The sequence below is a fragment of the Centroberyx affinis genome, unplaced genomic scaffold (genome assembly GCF_046629955.1).
Source record: "Centroberyx affinis isolate AG114_WGS23_722 - 3 ecotype Tasmania unplaced genomic scaffold, CSIRO-AGI_Caff_v1 ptg000390l_1, whole genome shotgun sequence".
Lineage (NCBI taxonomy): Eukaryota > Metazoa > Chordata > Actinopteri > Beryciformes > Berycidae > Centroberyx > Centroberyx affinis.
This window is the reverse complement of record NW_027279058.1, coordinates 134,146-158,176: the sequence shown is the minus strand read 5'-3', so window position 1 is coordinate 158,176 and position 24,031 is coordinate 134,146. Positions and strand designations below refer to the sequence as shown.

The 24,031-nt window shown below is 41.0% G+C and overlaps 1 protein-coding gene across 16 annotated transcripts in view; it reads right to left on the bottom strand.

The window, feature by feature from the left end:
- The window catches only part of nrxn2a (neurexin 2a), a 91,238-nt gene extending 74,436 nt beyond the window's left edge, over positions 1-16,802 (bottom strand). For 3 of the 16 annotated variants that reach the window (XM_071516013.1, XM_071516020.1, XM_071516014.1), the window contains exons 1-3: positions 16,144-16,802; positions 9,660-9,709; positions 1,551-1,876 (exon numbers count right to left, since the gene is read on the bottom strand). In XM_071516013.1, the coding sequence (XP_071372114.1) occupies positions 1,551-1,876; positions 9,660-9,709; positions 16,144-16,802 (1,035 nt within the window). Of the gene's footprint in view, positions 1-1,550; positions 1,877-4,494; positions 4,524-6,030; positions 6,053-9,659; positions 9,711-10,681; positions 10,696-11,327; positions 11,342-11,579; positions 11,592-12,305; positions 12,310-16,143 lie in introns of all 16 variants that reach the window. The other 13 variants (XM_071516010.1, XM_071516011.1, XM_071516018.1 and 10 more) reach the window with 10 other exon arrangements.
- Between the last annotated feature and the right edge of the window lie 7,229 nt (positions 16,803-24,031).

The window sequence follows — 24,031 nt, the reverse complement described above, 5'->3', positions numbered from 1 at the left end:
TTTCAAGCAAATTAACTCAGTTTATTATAGGTACACCTAACCAGCACCAGGCAGGACCCCCCCCCCCCTTTTTGCATTCAGATGCCTGAATTCTTCAAGGCAAGGATTCAACAAGGTGCTGGAAATGTTCCACAGGGATTTTGTTGATTCAGTAGCGTGACTCAGTTCCCCCAGATTTTTTGGTGGTACATTCATGCTACAAACATCCAACTCCACCTCATCCCAAAACTGCTCTACTTGCTGCTTGGTATAATTTGTGGCCCAAACTTTTTTTCTTTTTATGTTTACATGTAAGTGCATAGATCAACAACTCAAAATAAAACATCTAACTTATAATTTTCATAATCTGCCCCGCATCCTAAAGTAGTTGAATAGCCCTGGTTTAAATTGGAGAATGATTGGGGAGCCAGCAACAGAACAGCGGTAGTAAAGAAGCATTTAATGTAACCGACACTTCCTGACAGTCTGTAAATTAGTTTGAGAAATCAACACTGTGAAACCTATTATATGGCTGTGCCTTGTCAAGTGGACAATGTTAATGAAAGTGAAATGTTAGGGACACGTTGGACTTGATTGATGTTCCAAAACCACATGAGAAATATCAGAGTATGTACAGCAACACAACGTCAAACACGTACAAAGGCTGTAGCCATTATATAAATCATACTTTCTCTTGCATGACTGCTGTGATACTGCTGCAGTTGCTGCAATGCTGGACTACCAAAGGTATTGTTGTTAAATATTTTGTTGAACTTTTTTGAGTGGAGTTTGTCAAAAGCTGACACAATGTGCACATTTTGTTCTACTGTACAGTAGTAGAGAAGAGAACAGGCAGTAGAAACCACAGCACTATTGCAGAATACATGAATAATGGGTAACTTATATGATGGATATCATTGTATGAGTTAAGTCTTTCTTTCAATAAGGCAATAAGACCTTCGGAGCATCATTTTAATCCTGTCGGTGCAGAAAAAGCAAGTTGCTGATTATAAATGGATTTAGTAGTTTCCACTAAAGCAATCTACTTCATGACAAAGAGGGCAATGACCTAATATAAGTCTGAAATATCTATCAAAGTGGAAAATGGGAGTTAGGGAATCTTGCAAAGTACAGGAGGCTGCAACATTAAAACAGAAACCAACATGGTAGTTTGATAGTGGTTATTCAGGCTTTGATGATGGACTATAGGCCTACGACCTAGGGTCTATTCAAATTGTTTAATAAAATAGTTATTAATTGTACCTAGAAAATTGTGTGGTATGAATCACTGATGTTCAAATTGTGGTAAACAAACAAAAATAAATAAATAATTAAAAAAAAAAGGTGATATGTTGAAATAAACATTGTAAGTTGCTTGCTTTTCCATCAGTTTTATTTTTTTTCATTATAGTTCATTAGTTCTGGGAGATTAACTGACAAATCACAGCAACTATTTCAATTACAACTTGTCTACGTACAGTAACTGGTTTCTCTTGGATACACATGGCAGCAGAACCTTTCTGCCAACTACAGGCTGACATAAAGCAAAATCAAAATCATGTAACATAGACACAGTGGTGTGTGCAGATGCATACCTGCCGGAGGTTGCGTGTCACACGGACATCATGCCAGACATTGTCATTGAACTTGCCGCTTGCAGGTTCCACCAGGGCCTCGAAGGCACCAGAGCCCAGGTTAATGACCAGCCACACGGCTCCGTTCCTCAGGGACAGGTTGACATAGTCAGCTGACTTCCCCGTGTGAAGCAGCAGGCCGTTCCTCTGCAGGGTGCGGAAGGACAGCGTGATCTCATCCAAACTGCTCTGGATGGGTGTCTGAGACAGGTTGTAGCTGAAGAACTCATTCCCTTTGAAGGTGGCCACTGACTCCTCCTGCCCTAAGAAGGGAAGAGACACATCTTAGAAACACCATTTTTTCCAATCATCAGGCAGAAGTGTGGCTTATCTATAATCACTGCTGTATTGATATGCGTTGGTGACTAACACTGAACTAAAATGAGTGGAAAATATGTGGTATTATTCAACAATTATCCCATAAACATTAAAATTATTTTGAACAGGATGTTTATTTGTAGAGGTTATCACTACATAAGCTGAATTTGCAATTTCTAGGAAATCACTGCATTCTGATGGAACAGTGTGCTGTAAACGGGCCTGTTGCCTGAGAGAACACTTGGTTCTGTTTGGCTTGAAGGATTTCCAATACATTTGTTTAATGTACAGTAAGAGCTAACAGCTCCAACACGACTATTTGATCAGCTGTCCAAATCTAAAGCCATCGATGGCTAAAGCCGATTTAGCCATCGATTAGGAAAAAGATGTTGTTCTTTGTCTGCTTCATTGTCCTTGGACCTCGAGGTCAGCACATTACGTCATGCAACAATAATAACATTATCAATGCACTCTTGGTGTCAAAGGTCTGGTGCAGTTGATACAAAGTCTCTTTTCACATTGCATGAGCGATACCCACTTCAACCAGCAATGATGCAACTCATGATTCCACCTAGCAATAGATGAAGCCTTTGATCTTTTTGGGAGAAGAATGTTGATATTCTTTTGGGGACAAAGAAAAGGCTAGCTAGCTATGTTAACAAGCATACTGATTTGGACATTATTCACCAACCATAGCCAACTGTAAGCCGCATTAGTGAAAGTTAACTTATATTACAAGATTTTTAAAAAATCATTACAGCACAATTTCTGTTCACAAGTGTATAATTCAAGGGTTGTGAGCTGTGAGCCTGGGCTGGCCCGTCATACATTTTCAGCCAGCACATCCTCAACTGAACCACAATCCAAACTGAACTAATGCATCTCCCCTTGCATTAGGGCTCAGATTTACTCTTGGGGATCCCCTCAGGGCATGCAGCTGTCAAAAGCTCAATTCACTCACCAAGAGAATAAGATATCCACCATTTAATAAATGTGACACCTACGTGAAAACTGATAAAATTACCCAAAATTTGACTAACAAGCCCTTACTCACCTGCAAATACAATACTACTTACAATAATTATGATACCTAATATATATTTTGAGAATCAACAAAACCTCAGCAGATGCAAATAGAAAATCGAGACACTTTAATCAAAAATGAAGACTGGCAGACACTTGAATTGAAATAGTAGCAAACTGTTGTAAACTGATCTGAGAAGTTACAGCTGCAAAACTTCCCACTGCTTGTACTTATGTTGAATGTTGTGTTGTGATTTTGTTGACTTGTCCTGTGGGTTTTGTCTTTGTCCTATTAAATACTGAATAATGAATAAATGAATGATGCTGTATTTTACTCCAGCTAAGAGCTAAGAGACTAAGGCCTTGCACACACATGCTTTACATATTTTGGAGCCCATTCTTAATCTTAAGAACAGTGAAATACACATTTCCAAGGTTGTGACGTTTGATATCGAACCGTTCTTTTACACTGAACCACAGTTAGGAGTATTGTTGACCATTGTATGATATAATGCGGTTTTAAAACTCATGAGTGGGCTGTTTCAAGCTGATATAGTCAGCCATTAACCTATGTTTGTTTGTCATTGGTAGTACAGGTCTGATCAGAGCTGAGAGTGAAGGACAAGTGGTTATGGGACACCAAGGAAACCAAAATTACTGTTGAGCTTTCTAGAGGTGCTGTGGACCTAATTCAGCAAAACATCAGTATGTGGGAGGTGTCCACTTAAAGCCCTAAAGCCATACATTTTCTCACCTACTACCCTTTTTCTCTAATATCCAATAAAGTTTTCCTCATAAGAGCTCACTCCAAATAGCATGAGGGTTACATCATATCCTGTGAACTGGTTAACACTTAGGACCTGGTTTTGTAAATGGTGTGGAAAACATATTCTTTGTTGCGGGTGTGTACAAAGAGTTGTTTGCCAAAGCATTATCCTCTCTCTCACATAATCTAGGCTCACACACACACTGCATGAAAACAAAATTGTCTTCAGAATCTTAAAAATAAATCTTATGAGTTTTGTTGTTCTGCTAAATTTTTAGAAAACCTGTGTGAAGTTTTCAACTTGGTAATCAGTGAGGAATACAGACAGTGCACGCTTCATTAAAAATATGAACATTCTGGTGGTGATTGTTGTATGACTTTTGCAAATCTGTAGTTAATGGAAAGTTTCAAAAACCATTAAACCAAAACATTTCTAAGAACCCTAAAATTGTGTGTGATTAGAGATAGGCCTACCTGCTATACGTAACGGTAGAGTGATTTGGCCCAGTTTGCTGGTATAGTCGGACTTCTTTACAGTGGAAGCACATTTCATCACTATCACTACAGCGTATTTTAAACACCTTGGGGAAAATAATGGTCAATTATCAGATACCTATGTCAGTCTCACCACATATTGCCTTTGTTGTTTGTATAAATTCACCCTAGAAAAGTGTTGTTGTTTAGTGTGGCAGGTAGAGCGGCTCAGGACGAGGACAGGACTCTCCTGAGGAGTCTGCTTCCATCCACTGCCTCCCCCCAGATAATCTACCCCACCGGCTTCCTGTCTTTCCCAGCTTTCCCTACTGAAGATGTCAAAGGCGGATAACCCAGAAGCCTTCCTGGAGGTCTTTGAGGGATCAGCGGTGGTGTGTGGGTGGCCTGAAAGAGAGTGGAACGTATGTCTGCTTCCCCTGCTCACCTGGGAGGTGCAGCTCACAGCCCATAGCCTGCTGCCACAATAAATACCAGCTTGTAAAGAAGGCGGTCCTGGTCTTACTCGGCCTGACGCCAGATGGACATCGGCAACGATTTCAAGGGATCGCCTATGAAGTGGCCGCAGCCAAGGATCTACACAAGGAGATCGCTGAACAGACGGTGCTGGAGCAGCTCGGCACCTTCTGCAAGCCTCGGTCAACTGGATCCAGTACCACCACCCCTCTAAATGGGCTGCAGCCATGGCCATGATGGAGAAGCATCTTTCCCTGCAAATGACTGTAGGAGGACGCCCAGAGCTCCAGAAAAGGAGCAGCCCATACTGGGCTCTGGCCAGCACCAACGATCTCACCCTGTCTCCCCTCCTCCTGCTTCTCCCATTGTCACACCTTGCTGTTCTTTCCTCTTCTCTCTCTCTCTCTCTTCCTTTACATCTCCCCAGGTTTGTGTCTCCTCTGCCTCTATTAGTTTGGACCCACAAGGGGTCCCTTAAAAGCTGGGACAGAAGTGCTAGCTCTAAAGTGCTAGCTAAAAAATTTGCTCTAGGCGCAGGAACGTCAAAAGCGCCTGTAAAACAGAAGCACTCAGCTGAGACACTTTTCAGCGGGAGATAAAGTGCTTGTATTACTCTTCACTTCCATCTCAATTTTTTTTGCAAGTGGCAAGGCCATTCAGCGTCACACAGCAGGTAGGGAATGTCGATTATGAGGTAGTACGGTCTGAAAGGGGTGAGGCACCCGATAAAAATCTCAATCTCCTCAAAACTTGGAATGAGGTAGTCCCTGTGTCTCTGGCTAGCATGGTGACTGGGAGAGATGAGTTGGCACCAGAAAATCAGCCAATTCCTCATACTCACCGCATAGAGACTCCCCCAGGGGTAAAGGTATGGACCTGCCCCTACTTTTTGCCTAAACATAAAGCAAAAAGTTGTTTAGGCCAAACTGAATTATACAGCTCTGTGTGGACTACTGCAAGGTTAGTGCTGTGTCCAAATTCGATCCCTATCCAACGCCCACGGTCAACAACCTGCTGGACCTGATAGACGGCGCTCGTTTTAACCCAACACTAGATTTGACCAAGGGCTACTGGCAGATTCTCTTGTCACCAGAACAAAGAGAAAACTGACTTCTCCTTTCCCGATGCATTGTACCAATTTGTTACACCTCTTTTCAGGCTATTCAAGGCACCTGCTACGTTTCAGTGACACATGGACTGGGTGCTGCACCCTCAGATGCCTATTCAGATGACATCATCATCTATAGTGACAGCTGGCAGCCCCTGTGGGCTCTCCTGGAGTCCTTGAGGCGGACGGTGCCCATGGCCAACCCAAAGAAGTGTGCAATTGTATGCAGGGCGCTATGGTATCTGGGGCACCACTTGGACTGTGGGCAAGTCTGCCCTCAGATAGATAAGATGACAGCCATTGCAGCATGAGTCCAGAAAGGGACCACCCAGTGCTATATATTAGCTGCAAATAAAGCACTGTAGAGAAGTAATGTCTTGCAATCAAATAGGCGGACATCACCTGCTGCTACTACCTCCTGGGCCACCAGTTCCACCCTCTGTTCCAATCATGCCGTGTTGCAACGGCTCCACCGCATGAAAAATGCCAACGTGTGGAGCGCTCATTAGTATCAGGCTTTACAGCTGATTAATTTCAAAGTGGTCCATAGGCCGGGGGCACAGATGGCAGTTGCTGACTTCCTCTCGCGCTCAGGGGCGGGGGAGTCGGTTGTCGGCTGGACGCACCCCAGCGTGATGGGGGTATGTGGCAGGCGGGGCAGCGATTGAGCATTGGTGTGGAGGTGGGGAGAGCCAGGAACAGTCTAGCCGGTCAGCGAGGCACACCTGTGCCTGATTAATCTCGCCCTTTATATCTGTGTGTTTCAGTAGACGCTGGCAGAGAATGCTGGGACTGAAGCACATGGGCACACAACCACATCTGAGTTTCCTGAAGCCTGAAAAAGCTGTTCATTCTTTTGTAGACGGTGGGACTCATCCCTGAAAGGGAGAATGGTGGTGTGTTTTTGATTTGTCTTTCTGGATTGTGGAATTATTTGCTGCCAAAATAAATACAGACTGAACCTCTCCAGTGTCCCCCCAGGCGACAGACTGAGCGTTGTCAAAGTCAATAACAAAACTCGGAAAGAAAATTAAATGGTTGGAAATTTTTTTTTTATATGAATACCCATGAAATCATAAAAAATGTGCTGTGTTACTAACGTTAGCTGTGCTTTGCCTGAGAATTGCCTGGAGTGTTATTTTTATAAATTTTCATTCAACAATCAATTACTGTTCTCTACTTCTCCTTTACTGATGCATGAAATGGTGCAATTACATTTACTCCTCATTTCATGACAAATCACACTGTGGCAGGCCTTTGGGACATACTTATGACTTGCTACATATCTTATGTTGTAGCTTTACTATACCGCAGTAGAGGGTCTTAACAGCTAGACGGGTGAGGCAGTAGCAGTACATGTAGCTGCATAGTTTTAGCCTCATACCAATCAGTTGAAGGAGCTTGTATTATGGAATAATGTTATCTTTTGGCCTTGTACAGACCAATCACTATTTCTGAACATGAACATCTCTGTCCCAAAGCTAGTAACCGCAGAACCAAGACCCTAATCTATGATGTCATACTGATGTACAGCCTGGAGCTGCGCAATTTATAATGAATGGGTGAATGACTTTGTGGACTCATACTGTACAATATTTGAGCCTTTCCATCCAAATGACCTCTATATTAGTGTTATCAGTTCCAAACCAGAAAATGTACCCAAGAAAACCCAGGGAAATGCCACACTCAATTTTTCCTTCTTTTCCAAATCATTTTCTATGGGAGCAGAAATGGCATTTTTCAAAACTGAAATACACTGCTATTGCACTTGAAGTCTGTGCAGTATGTATAGTGATGTTTATAGTAATACAGTTTATATTAAAATACTCTTCGACTGTTTCAGCACTAATTGTGATCAAAACCATGAAGAGAAATGCTGCTAATGCAGATTGAGTTTAATCTCTATGAAACTGCAAAGTCACTAATAGCTGTAACGGTGAAATAAATTTAGGGTGTTTCTGTAGTCAAATCAGTAATCTTTAGAACGCTGAAAGCATATTAATGTTTAGTTTGCATTTGAACCAGAGATTAATGTTTTAGCTCTAGAAAAAAGGTCTAAGTAAGATTTTGCTGAGGAGAAAAACGATCAGCACTTTGTTATACTGTCAGAATGGGTCATGAAAGCCAAGAGTCTATGTTTAGAGACAATACTGATTGCCATGGAGACAGGGAGGTGAATTTTATGTACATTCTGCCAAATTAATTGCTGACAATAAACAGTAACATAAATATGTAGGCTCTCATGCATCTCTTATGGGAATAGAGCTATAGATCTGATAAACACAAACGAGACAACAAGACAAAGGCTCCTTCTTAATATGTTGTACGTTTTTGTTTCCTCCATGATGTGTTTAACACAATATCTGACCGCCAAAGCACGATTCCTAAACAAAAGAACACAAGGACGGAGGATGGATAAAGATCCTGGAAGTTTAGGTCCCAGACGAGGATGTATCGGATGATGACTTGACTGACGAGAACGAATGGGAAGCCCCAAGATTCACTGCAAGCACAACGCATCACATCTGTGCTGCGCTACAGTCTACAGTACAGAGCCATTTGAAACAGCTGGGAAACTGAACAGCTGTGCGTCTTAATTGATTGCACATTAGTTCACTCTCTACAAGACAACTTGGGAAGGACTTTCTCCACAAGGTCACAAGTAGCAACTTGGCATTCTTGGATTTGATAATCATCCAAAGCATAAACAGAATAAACTTGATGTAGCTGAGTGCCACCCATCCTGTCAACAGTCAAGACGTGAATTCCCAAATTTTTGCTAATTAGCTAATTCTAATGCTTTCCTTTCCACTAATGTGCAAATGATTTCCCCTAAAAATCCTAATACTGCATTGTGTGTTTTTTTTCCCCAAGGCTTTGCATCACAGTAGCTTTACACTGATGCATTAGTTCTTCACTGCTAGACAGTTGGAGCAGCAGCATAGTCTTAACAGCACATCAACTGAAGTAGCTTGAGCAGCATTATCTTTTGACCTTGCACAGCCCAATCACTATTTCTGAACATGGGCAGGACATCACAGATTAGTCTCTTCCTGAGTCTCTTCCTGCAAAAAGAGCACATAGGCAAAAATAACAAAAATGAACTTCTATCAGTATTTGAGATGTGTTTTTCCTGAATCCACATGTAACACAACAGCACCAAAATTACTGCCACGATGATAGATAACTTGGATAAAAATTAGGACTCTGGAGAATGTTTTAGATGGCATTTAGAGGCAATGTTATTTGCTTCCCACTTGAAATGGGCAGAAATTTGATAAATCAGTACTATCCTGTATCTGTATGTAAATCAGATGAATGCATCCAACACAGCCATGAATAAATTTGGCAGGAAGCAAAGGCAAAAAAGAATTCCTCTCATAATATGCTACTGTATATTTCAGATTTTAGGAAAAGCAAATAAACAATTTTTAAAAATAACAGTGCGGTAACCTTGGAACATTCAAAGAAGCTATTTGTTGATGAAACATATTTCCACTGAATGGAAATATGACATAAAGAAGACTACTGTGGCCTGAGGACTTCTTTGGCATGAGATACCTTTTCTCTCGACACCTGTTTATTCCCTTTGAAAATACCATATGAAACCAAGCCGAAGAAAGGCTATGAGCATAGATGCATTACCTTGGTGAAAAACTGCAGAGGTCAAAGGTGATGTTCCAGTAGCTCAGTCAGTGGTCAGGACAAGGGTTTGACGGACAAAAATTGAGTGAGTACAGTGAGCATAACATGACAGGAAGCAAAAACGAATAGGCAAATATATGGGAGAAAGAGGATAGGAAATATTAGTGCAGCACAGTTAACTAAAATGATTGCAGGGAGGGAAATGTTGTGATCAGGTGGTTGGGAAGGTAAAGCAAACCAATAGACCCCATACCTTGGCGGTTTAACATCAGGTGCGCCAGACCTTGAGGGAAAGAACAGAAAAAAGGATACGAAAACAGGAAGTTCATAAAGAGGTTTGGGAAAACAAAAGCATTGTCACAATGTTGGACTGCAGTTTGTGACAGACATCCTGGGGTAGGTACGGATGTCAGAGATCAAAGTAAAACAGAAGGGGAAATCAAACTAAAAACAGACAAACATCGGGGGGGGGGGGGGGGGGAGCAAGATAAGAAAAAAAACATCTTGATTGGTGCAACCCATACAGGCAGTTGCTCACACAGATGCTTTTTTTCAAATGGAACACATATGTTTACTTGATGTAGACAGATTTTGAAGATCGTATTTTTGTTATAATTAAGTTATTCTCATTTATCCAATACATAAAATCTTCATTGCAAACACCTTATGCAAAAACAGACTGTACTAGGTTTCTATTTGGATTGAAAAGGACCAGTTCCGGAGCAAACCATAACAATTATTGTAATATATAAGAACTGACACTCTGACAAAGCACATTGTGCTAATCAGAGCTGGTTGGAATCTGTAGACTCTTTGAGGAAATTGGCCAATTGACGTTGAGGTTGTAATGTTATTGATCATTTCATCATGACACTCCATGAGGGATTTAGAACCATGGTCATTTATTAGTGAACTGGCTGCTGTGCATACACATGCCATTACTCCTCTACATCTATTGACCTTTTATTTAGAGTGGCAAGGTGAACCTATGACAGACACAATGAAAACAAAGACAATATTCAAAAGAGCTCTGCACTGTTATACAGCGTAAAATAATTTACTGTTTGCCAAAGCTGAAAAAAAACAAAACAACATTTTTTTATTGTGATAAAAATCCCCATACTTTTTTCCAGAACCCTTTTGAACAGTCAAACCTTGCTTCAGACATGAAACATGTCATGCATTGAAGTGTACTGTAGTGCTACCATCTCTGTGTTGGCATAGTAACAGGCTTGTGTTTCTCCGTAATATGATGTTGACCAACCAAGCCTCCTCTCTCTCTCTTTACTTTCAGTTGTTTTTCCTGGAGTGAAGGTAAAATTTTAGTATTTCTTCTTTGACACTTCTCCTGAATTTTTGTCTCAGTAGCCTGTTAGTCTGTGAAAAAGTAAGCATTGTCTATTATTTTCAACATTAAATGTGACAGTGAAGTGGAAACACCATGCCGAAGAACATATTTGCCAATAAATTTGTGAGGACATGAAAATGTCGTTTTCCATAAATACACAAAAGGGTAATCATTTGTCAGAGAGGCTGCTAAAGCAAGAACAAAAATCCTCTTGATTTGTTTTTTTGTCATGTAACTGTTTGTGACAGTTTGAACATTTGAAAATAGTTAAGACAACACAGATTAAATCATTTGATGAATTTTGATACATATGTATTTATGTATTAGCACATAATATTAAATTTAGGTAGCATTTCAAATGAGACAGAGATTGCTATCCTTAGTTTAAGAAAGCCAAATAGCAAATACAAATGTCCAAGGACCTTTCAGTCATTACTGTGACTTTAATTAGCAAGCATCTAAGAAGAAAAGGCCATTGCATGAGGATTAGGATTTGCTAAATTTGTTTTTCCATGAAAAGTACAGTATTATGGAGCCTGTTGTAATGAGAGATTAGACCAAGGTCACTGCTGCTGAAAGATGCAAGCCCACTAGGGCCAGCTGTGTCCTTTCTTTCGAAGATTTCTATGCTTGCTTTGTCATGTGCCACATCCCTTTAGTTTTCTCACCATAGTTCTTAGTATCTTATTATTGACTGCTGACACTTAACACGCAAAATCTGAGAAAAAAAAAATACAGCAAAACAAAGCAATGGACAATATGTCTGCACTTTGCATGTGGGTGTTTGTGTAAGGCTTTTCTATATGTTTGAGGGGTTTCTCTCTTTGTTCTATATCTGCTGTGTGAGGTGGTTGTCCTTATCTCTCTTTCACAGACCTGTTTTTTGCTCACAAAACATCAGAGGATGCTGCACTCTTTTGGCATCAGAGCATGCCCCACCGTGGCCTTTGTCCGCACAGATAGACAGGAGTCTACGTGCTGCATACATGAACAACTCTGAGGACTCACCTGCCGTGCACTTCTGATCCAAAGGGTGTCACCGCTAAAAAGCAGTTCCTCAGAATGTCAAATAAAGAGAATTCTTGCACCACTTAAAACCCCGGCCAAGACCAAATATAGCATATGGGTTACCATCTTTACCATCTTTGGGGGGGAGGAGGCGATTTAGCTAATGCATAGACGTGTCTATTTCCATCGAGGTAAGGACCATAAAGACTTGCTGCGGCATGTCACATTGAATTGTCCCAAGGACAGAGAAAAAAGAAGGGATCTGGTGAGTGTCATTTTCCTACTGTCATCGTTGTTTTCATGCATTCTGCATTGGGGATTGTCTCCATGTCAAAGCTTTAATCCAATAAAGATTCTGATGCGCTCTCTTTGCAGTATGTCATTTAATAATGCTTGCCTTTTTGCTGTGAGCATAGCCATGCCATCTTTGCTCATCACAACTGGTATTAAGAATGATTAATGCTTGTTTTTGGAAATAGTCCTGAAATGAAACCTATTACCTATTACTGAAGCATATCATGTAACCACAGATCTCTATATAGCCCTCAACCAAGCCTTTCTTGTGTGCTGTATTTATCATTAAGAATCTACCAAAGCATTTACCATCTTTATCAAAATATTACATCTAATATCATATATGCATTTAAGTTTTATTTATTCTGCGTAAAGCCAAAGTCATCCTACATTCAGGCGAACTTATTCTGCACAGCTGTGTTACAAGACCATACTGTTCATGCAGATGATGTTTTACAATCTCCAGTCTGTTTCACAGTCATCTACACAACATGGAAGTGTCAAACCTGGATTTCAGAGAGCAGGTGTGCGTAGGTTGGTGCTTTTCAAGTCAGTAACAGTGATTTATAATGTGCAGTGGTTCAGTGCACCTAGTGCTGGTCTCCTGAGCCTGTTGGCTGCCCTTTCACCAGAACCAGCAATCCTTACTGGGGAGATGGATGTCTCGCTCTGCTGCCGACCAAACAAAACTGTATCTCCTCACTTGTATTTTCAATCTTCATTTCCTGTGCAGTACCTGCATCTCATTAGAGACCAATCCTGTTTAATTGTGATCAGTTAATTGCTACCAATAATGAGACAAATTGCCCTTTTCCTGCGAAAAGAGATAGGTTAATGATTAAGAAGAGGATTTCTAAGGTACCCTATTTAAACATTTCCATTACTGTGAAGTCACATGGTGCAAATCATTTTACAATTTGATGAATGCTCTTGGTGTCAAGGCCATAGTAAGCAGTCGTGTTATATCCAGGGCATTTTTGCCATCAATATCTGGATTAAATCTAAATATCTACCTTAGCACATAGCATCTAAGACAACATTCAGTGAGATTCAGTCTTTGGGCAGAGACTGGGTATACTTTAACAGTAAACAGAACCAAACAAAGAAGCATTAGTTTACATGAGGAACATATGGTACTGAAGAGAGGAAAAATACAGAAGCTGTAAATAACAATGCAACGCATCTAATTATGTAAAGTGTACAGTCATTTTCTTTGTGTTGCAGTGTATTAATGTTTCCCCAATAGCCTGACACCCACTTACTCTGCAGACCTCTTCAGTCACCTTGAGTATACTGATTATATATACAGTGAACGTTCAACACATTAAGCGCTCTTCTCTGATTGACCTCATGACCAGTGAAAGTATATCTCCTTTCAGCTCAATTTGTTATAGTTGTCAGAACTGCAGTCCAAACTGACAATAGCCACCCCCATATTTCTGATGCTGTGATAATATCCTTTACAGTGAAGAGCAACATATAATTACATCACATAACGGTCTTGGACGTGGTCTTACCTTCTACTTCTTTCTGGACAGCTGTAGGAGAAAAATAGAAAAACACAATATTTAGTATATTAGTGACAGCAGGATGTTAAGTATCAAACCACTACCAGTCATTCAGTATCTCCATAAAATGAATCCTATTATGTGCATATAGACTGAGACAATTACATCTTACAGATGCCATATATTTAATATTTCAAATTTTCCTTGACCTCTGCTTGTTTTCACTTAGGTTGTTTTTGGCTGGGCACAAATTTGATCTGTCTCATAGTTTAACAAGTGTAATCACAGTTTAACAAGTTTAACATGTTGAGCACTTTGAAATGCACATGTACCAGCCAGGGCCTGCGATGACAACAGACATGGTTTGTCCAGTGGAGGCGTGAGGTGCTGCTTTGTCTTCTGGCTTGCTGCCCTTAAGGGGTCTTTTGGCTTCGTTAGCTTAGCATAAACATACAGTAGGTTCGGTTGTTTCTTCCGTGTGTGTAGTTTTGACTACTGAATCGATATTGCCAATAATGTTCACACTGTATAACATTAAGAGTCAGTTTATCAGTGATATACAGTACCATTGTATTATCCATGTCGGTTAGTCTTATCAATGGTTTGTTACTAAGTTAGCTTTAGTTAGCATAAAAACACCAGATGTAGGGTGGAAGTGTTTAACTTCTGCTATCATTCTGGTATTGTGCATTTAGCCGTGCTAGAAGAACATTAAACATAGACACTAACTCTTATAAACACAGTCCATTCACCACAGTAAATGGCCCAGCCACTGGCACACTTGGTCTTGTTTGGATGAGCAATAGAGCCAGCATGGTGGGGATTTGAGGTGTTTCTCAAATGAAAGTGACAATTCTACAGTTTCCAGTAACATGCAGCTTTCTGTGTTTACCATTGAAGAAATATGAGGTAAGTAGCAGCAAAAACAGCTAGATTTTCAAAATAGGGTTCGCCTTATTCGCTTTCAATGTATTTACTACAGTGACAACAAACAGTAAAACATTTCAATAAACCTTTCACAGTCTTATTATATTGCCTATGCCTATTGCATATATGTACTGATGAATCATGCTGTGTCTGTTTTTAACCGTGCCTCAAGCCAAAAACAGCTTTCCAACCTGGGTGGGCAAGTATTCTATTCCTTTGTATTCTATTGTATTCTATTCTACCCATCACCATTAGTTCTTATGATCTGTAGTATTTTTATTTATTAAATTGAAATTGAAATTTAAGTTTCACCTTTTTTCCCCTCTATGTAGGTATAGATAGGTACCATAGCTCACTTTCATTTGCCAAGTTCTGTGCTTGTTGTTTGCTCTTGGTGTAGATTTTCCAGAAAAAATAAAAAATAAAAAAAAATAGCCATGCTATAAATGACACTCCATTGGTATTAAATGTCTCCATGTTGAACGGGAAAACAGCCACCCAATCTCCTCAGACAGAGGCTATCCTCTGTGACTTGGAAGATAACGTGGGGCTGCTGAGACGAGAGTCTAAACCTGATGCAAACATCAGACGATAAGTACTGCCATGGTATACTTTGACAAGGAGCGGTTTCATGTGGGCTTTATTGATCACTCTCTTGAGCTCAGTGTGACTACTGCCATTGCCATATGGTTGGAATAAGATATTTGGTCATTTTATAAGTTGATGCTAACTGTAAGGAAGCCAACATTTTAGTGCTAGTGATGGTGCAGCCAAGATGCGTAAGAACTATAAAGCCATTATAAAAATTGCCACTGACAATAATGTAATGTAGGGCTGCACAATTAATCATAGATCATTGTATATCACGATTAATGATTGTGTAATTTGGAAATATTAAACGGTTTGTATTTTCATTTCCCCTGTAAGTCCTGGTGTGGTATATCAAGTACTTCCATTACACATAACCAATCACAACCTTTAAATGTCCAATGTGCACCATGTGACCAAAACAAAGTTAAGATGGAGAAGCAGACAGCTTCGGTGGGAAAGAAAGAGAGAAACATTACAACATCTTTGGAAAAACAGTAAGTAAAATATAGTGTCACACTACATGCTATGCATACATATTTTCAGTCACATTTATTAACATTTAGTTTTATCTATCTCATTATCTTATTTTAATTTTATAAATAAGGACCACAATAAGAGTAAGAGTAAAATAAGACTTTCTGGCTGCTGCTCTTTGAAAAATACTGAGTGAAAAAGTTAAAATATGTTCAAGTGCAAAAGTGCAATAAAATATTTTGTTTCCTGAAACTGGGACAATTAATCATGATTAATTATCGTGATCACAAAATTAAGCGAAATAATTGTGATCGTGCAGCCCTAATATCATGATAATGTTTCACTCACCGTATATTTCCACTTACAAAAACTGATGTTTAAAGCCCTGTGGAATATGAGCTTTAACTGCAAATGTAATCAACACCATGCATATAACTTAAAAAAATGTCTAAACCCCCCAAACATCCACAGACAGCAGCACATCTATTCAGATAATGGCTAAGAATTATAACAAGAATTCCACAGAATTCCCTAAAAAAAAAAGCAAAAAGCAAAAACATAACAACAATTGTATATTTTTCTCACCTTCCTGGCAGTACCTCTCCCTGTAGCCGGTGTTGGTGCAGTCACAGAGGACCTCTCCCTGGTGGATGGAGCACTGGCCTCTGTTGCTGCAGGGAGAGTGTGTGGCACATATATACTCCAAATCACTATGAACACCTTGACCATCCAACAGCACTGGTAGTGCCTCCCCCAGTTTCAAATTGGCTATAAGGCCCTGGAATGGCGGCTCATATTTAACAGTGCTGGATGTCAGGGCAGACAGACGCACATCTGGTGAGATCCCACCTACGTAGAGGTCACTGGCTACCACCATCTCATTCCTCTTGGACTTCACCTCAGCCACTTTCTCTTCGTTATCCACCACCAGCCTGGTCTCTCTGAAATTTCGAGAGAGGAGGATTCGGTGCCAGCGCAGGTCGTTGATACGCGTCTCTGTGTGCAGGGAGGCCGGTTCGGCACAATGGATGGTGAAGCGCATCTGCAGCCTCCCGTCTGCAATTAGAAGCTCCAGGAAGTCGCAGTTCCCGCCATCATCCAGGTAGAGCATCAGGGCTTTGCTGATGTTGGTTTTGAGAATAAAGCTGAGCTCACCTGATGCCCTGGCGTCCCACTGGCCATAGCGTGTCCACTGACCAGGAACCCCCTCATATTCCAAAGCCATCCCCATTACTGTTAGCACCAGCCCAGCTAACAACAGTGACCACGAAGCCTGGCCTTCACACCTCCCCATGACGCTTACTATCTTCAGCTACTGGCTCTAATCCCTCCTCTATGGTCTCTAATTGATATGAATCCCACACAGCTGCGTGGAGGAAGTCTACTGTCTACAAATTCTTGTGTTATCACCGTAAAATCTACAGAATGCCTCCCAAATTTAGGAAGTAAGTTTCTTTAGCCTTGCCTGTCTAGCCTGATTCTTTTTGCCATCTCTCCATGGGTGACATGTGAAAGAGTGAACAAATGAGGCACATTGCAGAATACTTTGCATCTAGTTTGGATTGGCTGAGAAAGAGAGCAAACACAACAACTGATCCGCAATACTCTGTGCTTCCTCGTCTTCTCCATCCAGAATCTTGGCCTCCATCCAGCAGTGTTCCTGTCAGTTCTCCATGGGTTAGCTAGGCACACAGCCAAGCAGAAACAGGTACAGCCTCCATCATTTTCAGCTTCCCAACATCCTAAGACATAAAAAAGGAATGTGTAATGAATGGTTGGAAAGATTATTGACATTCTAGCATACACACACTATGAAATGTTAAATAATCTTTAGTTATTATAAATCACATGGCAAAAATAATTAAACAATCTAACAAATCATTAAAATGGCAGAGAGGAAAATGTGGAGATGAAAGAGAATGATATAGAGGCTTTATCATTACAAATGCTTTATACTGCTTCCTTCCTAAAGGGGCAGGGTTCGGGATCCAGCATTGGCAGGGCAGAAAAGGCAAGTTCTTTTTCAGCCGACTTTGTACGACTCAACTAACTTAATGGGATTAACATCCTCATAAGCAATTGGCTTGAAGTTCTTATACATGCATTTCAGGCAGAAAGGACTGGGCAGCACTAGGGGCGCTCCACCCCCCTCCTCTACGCATCCTTTCCTTCACTATTTAGTAGTGGTGCACGACTCCAAAATTTCTTAAGTTTAATCATGGGAGTCACTGGAATCGCCTCCTCACCTACTATAGATTAAAGCATAGGAAGCTACATTTGAGACCTCTGCATCCAATAGGCTAAATTGTGGTAAGTCTTTTGTGAGGGAATAACCTAAAGCTAATTCACGCAAATTAAGAAATCTCATGCCCTATCCCCTTCATACCATTCTAATCCATGCTCAGCTCAGTATCCCTGGCTGCGTGTTTGCCTACTTCTGCTCTATGGATGTACACTATGGAGGTAGCCATAGTATACACTGGCAGTTTATCCAACAGAGCAGTGAGTGAGGACTAGACAATGCAATCCCTGCTCCCTTTTGAAGCAAACAGAGAAGTCCAGCCTTCATGTCAAACAGCTTAACAATGGGTCAAGTGGTATCCCCCATAACCAATTATGTGCAGACAAAAATAATAATTGGTGAAAAAAGCAGAATCAAGAGATACCAAGAGTCCACTCCAAGAGACATCCTTAACTCTCAAGCTTCTTGAAGTCGGGAAATTGACACTTTTGGGGTTGATTCTCCACCACCACTCCTTAGCTCTTCAAAACTCTTGGGAGGTCAAGTGTTATGAAGGACCCACCTTTGGATGTTCTGCAATGGTTTATGGTGCATGGAACATCATTGCCACCTCCGTACTTACAAGCAATTTTCCATGAGTTGATTCTCACTTGCTAGTCAGCAACGCCTCCCTTGCTAACCCTAACAACCCTGTTTATTCAAGGAACCTTCGCCTGGGGAATTAGTGCCCTGGACTAATTTACTTCAGATGCTTTAGTTTTCACCACAAGGTACTTTTTCTATTCTCTGCACTTGCTAAACAGCTTGCAGGCTATCCAGGCACTTTGGCTCACTGGACCCACAACAAAGGATACTAGTCCATGCTCTATTGAGAGAAACAAATACCACACTGTCAGAACCTGGCTTGTGCCCCCATTGCACTCGCTTTGATGACAGGACCCCTCAGCTTCAAACTTTTGAACCAACAGCACTTGGAACCCTTCCTATCCAACCTGTAGGGCTCAGAGATGTTAGCTCAGGAGGAGTGGGGGATCCCTTGTTTCAGTTGGACATGGATGTCACTGAGCCCAAGGTTCTGCTCAGAGTATTTCATTCTCTCATGGAAATGGATAAAGCTAAGGACCTGGGCTGCCTCACTTGCCCTAAGCTCAAGTCATTACCTCATAAGCACCCCGGCAACGGGCAGAGTTATGGGGCTGACGGTGGTTGCCCAGCGACACCTAGCCATCCATTTTGGAGAAGTTAAAAGGTCTATTTCCCTAGGTTTGAGAGGAGCTGCTACTTGATCCCCTAGTCTTCCAGCAATTGAACAAACTGTTCCCATACCTTCAAACTGCACACAGAGACATAAAAATCCACAAGATTGTCTGACTCTGGGTAAGTAGGCTAAAATAACCAAATTCCCAAAAAAGTGAACTATCCTTTTAAACAACAAATGTTAAAGTTTGTTTTCGCACATTCAGGCCAGAGGCTGAGAATGGTGAAAAGGAAAACACATAACAAGCTATAGCAACAAAAAAACGTTGCAATATCTGTGATCCCAAAAGCCCCTCCATGCCATAGGCAGGGGAGCACCCTTGGTGCTGGGACATGAAGCAGTGCACCAGTGCTTGGCAGAATGGTGAACCTGTACTGTTTCTCCCTGGCTGATGGCCACCAACAGACAGGCGACAAGGTACAATTGGCGACCTGTCATCCTGTGCAATTGATTGTGCAAGGGGAATCTGCACATATTCTGAGACACTAAATATTCTCCCTTTTAGCCAAAAAAGCTCATTTGTCTCAAAGCAAGACATAATCTTTCTGTGTCTAAAACTAAATTCTGTCTCATGAGTAAAAGCATTTCAGGCAACTATGGCCTGAATTCATCTTGGCCATAAAGTGAAATACAAGATGTGTTTGAGACTGCTGGAAATTATGGTCTCTATTGGGTCTCCTGGTGATGAGGGACTGCCACAGTTGGGTTTACTGACTAAAGTTGGAAGAGCGCATCACAGCAGAGAAATCAAAGTCTCCCCAATGTATCAGGACTCCCCAGGCTAGGAGAAAATCTGCCCTCAAGATGGGGAGCAATTTGCCAGGGTCAGGTAGTGAATGGTGTGTGGATAGTCTCTCGGAGCCTGTCCCACATAAATTACCTGCAGCTGTATACAGTATTTCTGGCCTTCTAACACTTCCTTTGAGTCATACAGGATGAGTGTGTTGATTTGGACAGGCAACACATTGGTAGTATCAAATGCAAACAGACAGGGAGGCATGCGGTCCTGTAAATTCACAGCTTCACTCACATGATTCAGCTGTGCAGCAACTACCACATACAGTCATTAAGCAACTCATGTTCTGAGACCTGGTTGTAAGACCTAAATGTGGGAAAAGACCATCTATCTATCTATCTATCTATTTTCTTATGGTTGACATAGGCTAAAGTAGATTATGGGCAAAAATAATTATCTGCTCTATGGTACTGATCAGTTGCATATCTTTAGCAATCATTTTGGTACGTATTAGATTCTCACAGTTCTGAGGAGTTTGCACACAGTGTAACCCCATTCTGAATGAGTTTCATTGGCTAGGGTGGTTGGTTTGATAGTTTGGGATTCTCAGTGTAGGTGGTCAATTAAGCTGATTCCTGTATAGCGTGAAGCCTCCACTGAGAGTACTTTTACCTCTGAACTATTACTGTAGTACAATACCTCAGAGTACTTATCAGACGTTGTCAATAAGCTTCAAACCTCAACATAACGCTGTGCCCATGTCAACACTGAGCAAAAATTACACATACCACCCACTTGTCAACAGGTTAACTGACTTTAATTTAAATAAAAATAATTTCTGCTTTCACCAAATATAACAGTTTACCTTCTTACACCAGTTTACCCTTTTAAACTGGATTAACCCAGTCCCTAAGCACTCGGGGCCTATAGAAACAGTGTGTGCCCATGAACTGTATACACCCTAATGTCAGCAAAATAACCTCAGTTGATCAGTCAGTTGGTGGCATTAGCCTAATTAGATAAGCTAGCTGCCTTACTCATGATCACAACCTGCTGCCCTCAGCATCCATACAATCCAGGGCAAGAATTGTTGAAGAGCTAATTTAAATAATCCACGGTCCAATGACCAAGCAAGAAAAACACTAACAAAAACTCACCAAAAACTGTCTGTATTTTTTCTATCTTTCTTTTTTAACTTTCCCACCACTTGTGCACTCCACAGTTATCCCCCCCCTCTATTTTTGCTCCCATCAATTTCACTGTCACTCAAAATATCTCAGGAACTTGTTTGGCTAACACGCGGAGCAGTGGCAGAAAAATACACAGGCCTATTTTTCCATAGGGCTACATTTGTCATGCTAGTTTTGCTTAGTCCATCTTTCCCACTTGTAAAAAAGCTGGGTGCTTTTTGAGATGATTCAGCTATTTTAAAAAAGGGCATTTTGTTTGGCTTTGATATAATTGCTATTGAAAGCAGCTACCCCAGGATGAGGACAAAGCAATGCGAAAGAGACCATGTAGGGCTTTTAAATAACACATGTAGCCCTAGTCCACAGCTATTGCTCTTACTCAGCTTGTGCACTATATACTTAGTTCACTTTGTTAAAAACAAAACAAAAAAACAAAAAACAACAATTTAACAACTTAACCCAATACTTTGAAAAAATCATAATAAAGTCTAAAGGTCAATACCGCCCCAAATGAATTTTCAATATTTGTTTTTCATGACCCATCCCTACTATCCAGGGGGAGCCAAAAGTTCAGAATCCACGCTCAGGTAATAGAAATGATATGGGTCGGTTTGGCAGCACAATGGTGCTGCTGAGTGGAACGCTATGGCCACTCCCCCTTTGCAGGGATCTTCTATCACAGGCCGAAAGGGAAATATGGCACCTGCACCGGGATATACAGTATCGACCTTTGGGGTTGACCCCTGAAAGAGCAAAATTGAGAGAAGAGAGCTTGCCACATAAAAATAAGTCATTGCAACCAATTCAAAGCACTTTCCAGTCAATCATTAGCCTACATCGCTGTTGGCAACAAAGAAGCTTAACCCCAAACCATTTAGCATAAATTTTAAAATTCTGTAGCTGGGTGAGGTCTGCTCAACCCTTGAAGCAAGACAACACCACAAAACAACAGTCAAAGTAGGTCCTTAGGTGAACAAAGCGTTTCATACATTTGGAGAGAATGTAAGTGCTTCCAATTGGAAACACAAACTCTACTTGGGTATTTATGTTTTCCTAAGTCTGGGTTTCAGGATTTGCTGTGTCAAAATTATGTCACAAATCCTAGTGCAGTGATTTTGAAAACTACTGTTTTGAAAAAACTGTTAGAGGATGTCTCTCTTCTGCTCCATGCCTCTCCCCTCTCAGGGGTGAGGGCAGCTTTGTTATGGAAGTGCACAAAATTGGTTGTTGAGGGCTAGCAAATTTAGCCAGTTAGCAAGCGAAATCTGCTTAGTTCCAAAAGCTGACAATGCCGCTGCCTAAAATGTAATGAACAACATTTTCAACCACATTTTCCAGTCCACACTTCAGTCATTCATGTATGACCCACAATCCACTGTTGAAGAGATTTTGCAAAGGAGGCAAGAACAAGCTGCTGCTGCGAGTTAAGCTGCTACACTGGGGAAGGACGGAGGGGCTGGAGGGGCAATGGCTAACAGTAACTGGTGGTGCATGTGCAGACATTGCACAGCCTTGCCCACAGAGATTGAGAGTATATGCTGCAGGGAATGGGACCATGCAGATTTTGCTTGAATCCATGGCTGACACTGAAGAACAGGGATTATCATTGTTTTACTCAACATCAAACTTTCAACACACACTGACAGCAGCGACTCCTCTGTATTCCTCTGTACACCATTCCTCTGTACAATCAGCAGGATAAACTGGCGAAAGAGCAAGACATCAGCTGGACTGAGAGGGGAAATGACTGACGAGTAAGTCCCTTCAACTGGCTAAACTATGCTAACTTGACAATTATAATAAACAACAAACATTGGCAATAATAAGCTGTTATGTATTATCATGCCAATGGGATGTGCATGTCTGTGTAATTGTATGCTCTTTGCTATGCATGGTGTAAGACAATCACTTTTTGGTCTCGTATAATAGAGTTAATAATACTTCTATTTTCCACTGTGGCAGTTCTGTATGTGTATTTTGCCTGAGTGTTCTAACTGTAGTCAAATGCTTACATGCTTGCCTTTAAGGATACTCTCTGCTTTTTCCCAGTTACTAACCTACTTTGCTCATCTCATCTGGATCTGGTATGTTTGGTTTCTTTTTCTCTTTTTCCCTCCACCTGTGTAGTTGGACGGGGGTTATGTTTTTGCCCCATTTCGTCTGTTTGTCTTTTGGAAAGATACGTCAAAAAGTTGTGAATGGTTGGTCATGGGGCAAGGAAGAATTGATTTTGAACTTTTCATACCAACTGGCCAAAGGGGGCTTGACGGTGGGCTTGGCTTCTCACAAAAAGGAATATAAAAGCATGGGAGCTCATTTCCAGTTTAGACATAACCACCCTGCTATTTTTTCCAAAACTTGGTCCAGTGGTAGAAGGACAGCCCTAATAGCCACTGAACGGATATAGAGCTGATTGGCCATGTGGTGTTGTGATAATTGGCTGAAATGCTTAAAAGTAGCTAGAATTTGAACAGGCAGATCTCATGTCCCATTTCAGGTCCAGGCATGAAAATGTTTTGTGTATATCCTCATGTGAAACATGTTGGTAATGGGGCATGGAAGAAATTATTAACCTTTGGTGAAAATCTGAGATGTGGAACTGGGATATCTTGATAATTACATAGCGTTGGCGGAGGTATGTGCTCTACTGAGTGCCATCTAGTTATTTACTGTCTCTGTGTCAACTATTGCTTGGTTACTCCAGCTAGGTTAGCTATCTTACTGTACTAAGCATTTTTTTCTTTTTCTCCTGTCTTGTAGCCTGGTTTTAGACTCCTGAATCACGACCCACCCACTCTGCAGATTTGGTTGAGCAATTCAGAGAGTCTGGCGTTGCTCTATTCATTCGGAAAAAGATCGGGCAAATCAGTGCCTTTGTGGGCGGGACTAAAGTTTGAAGATTCGTGCAACAGTTTTCATTGGCATTTCGGCATAATAATATTTGTTGAAATAATTCCTTAACCAACATATTGTCTTTGCAAAGATGATATTTTTGTCAAAAACATTCTTGGTAAAGTTACTAAATACACCCAGC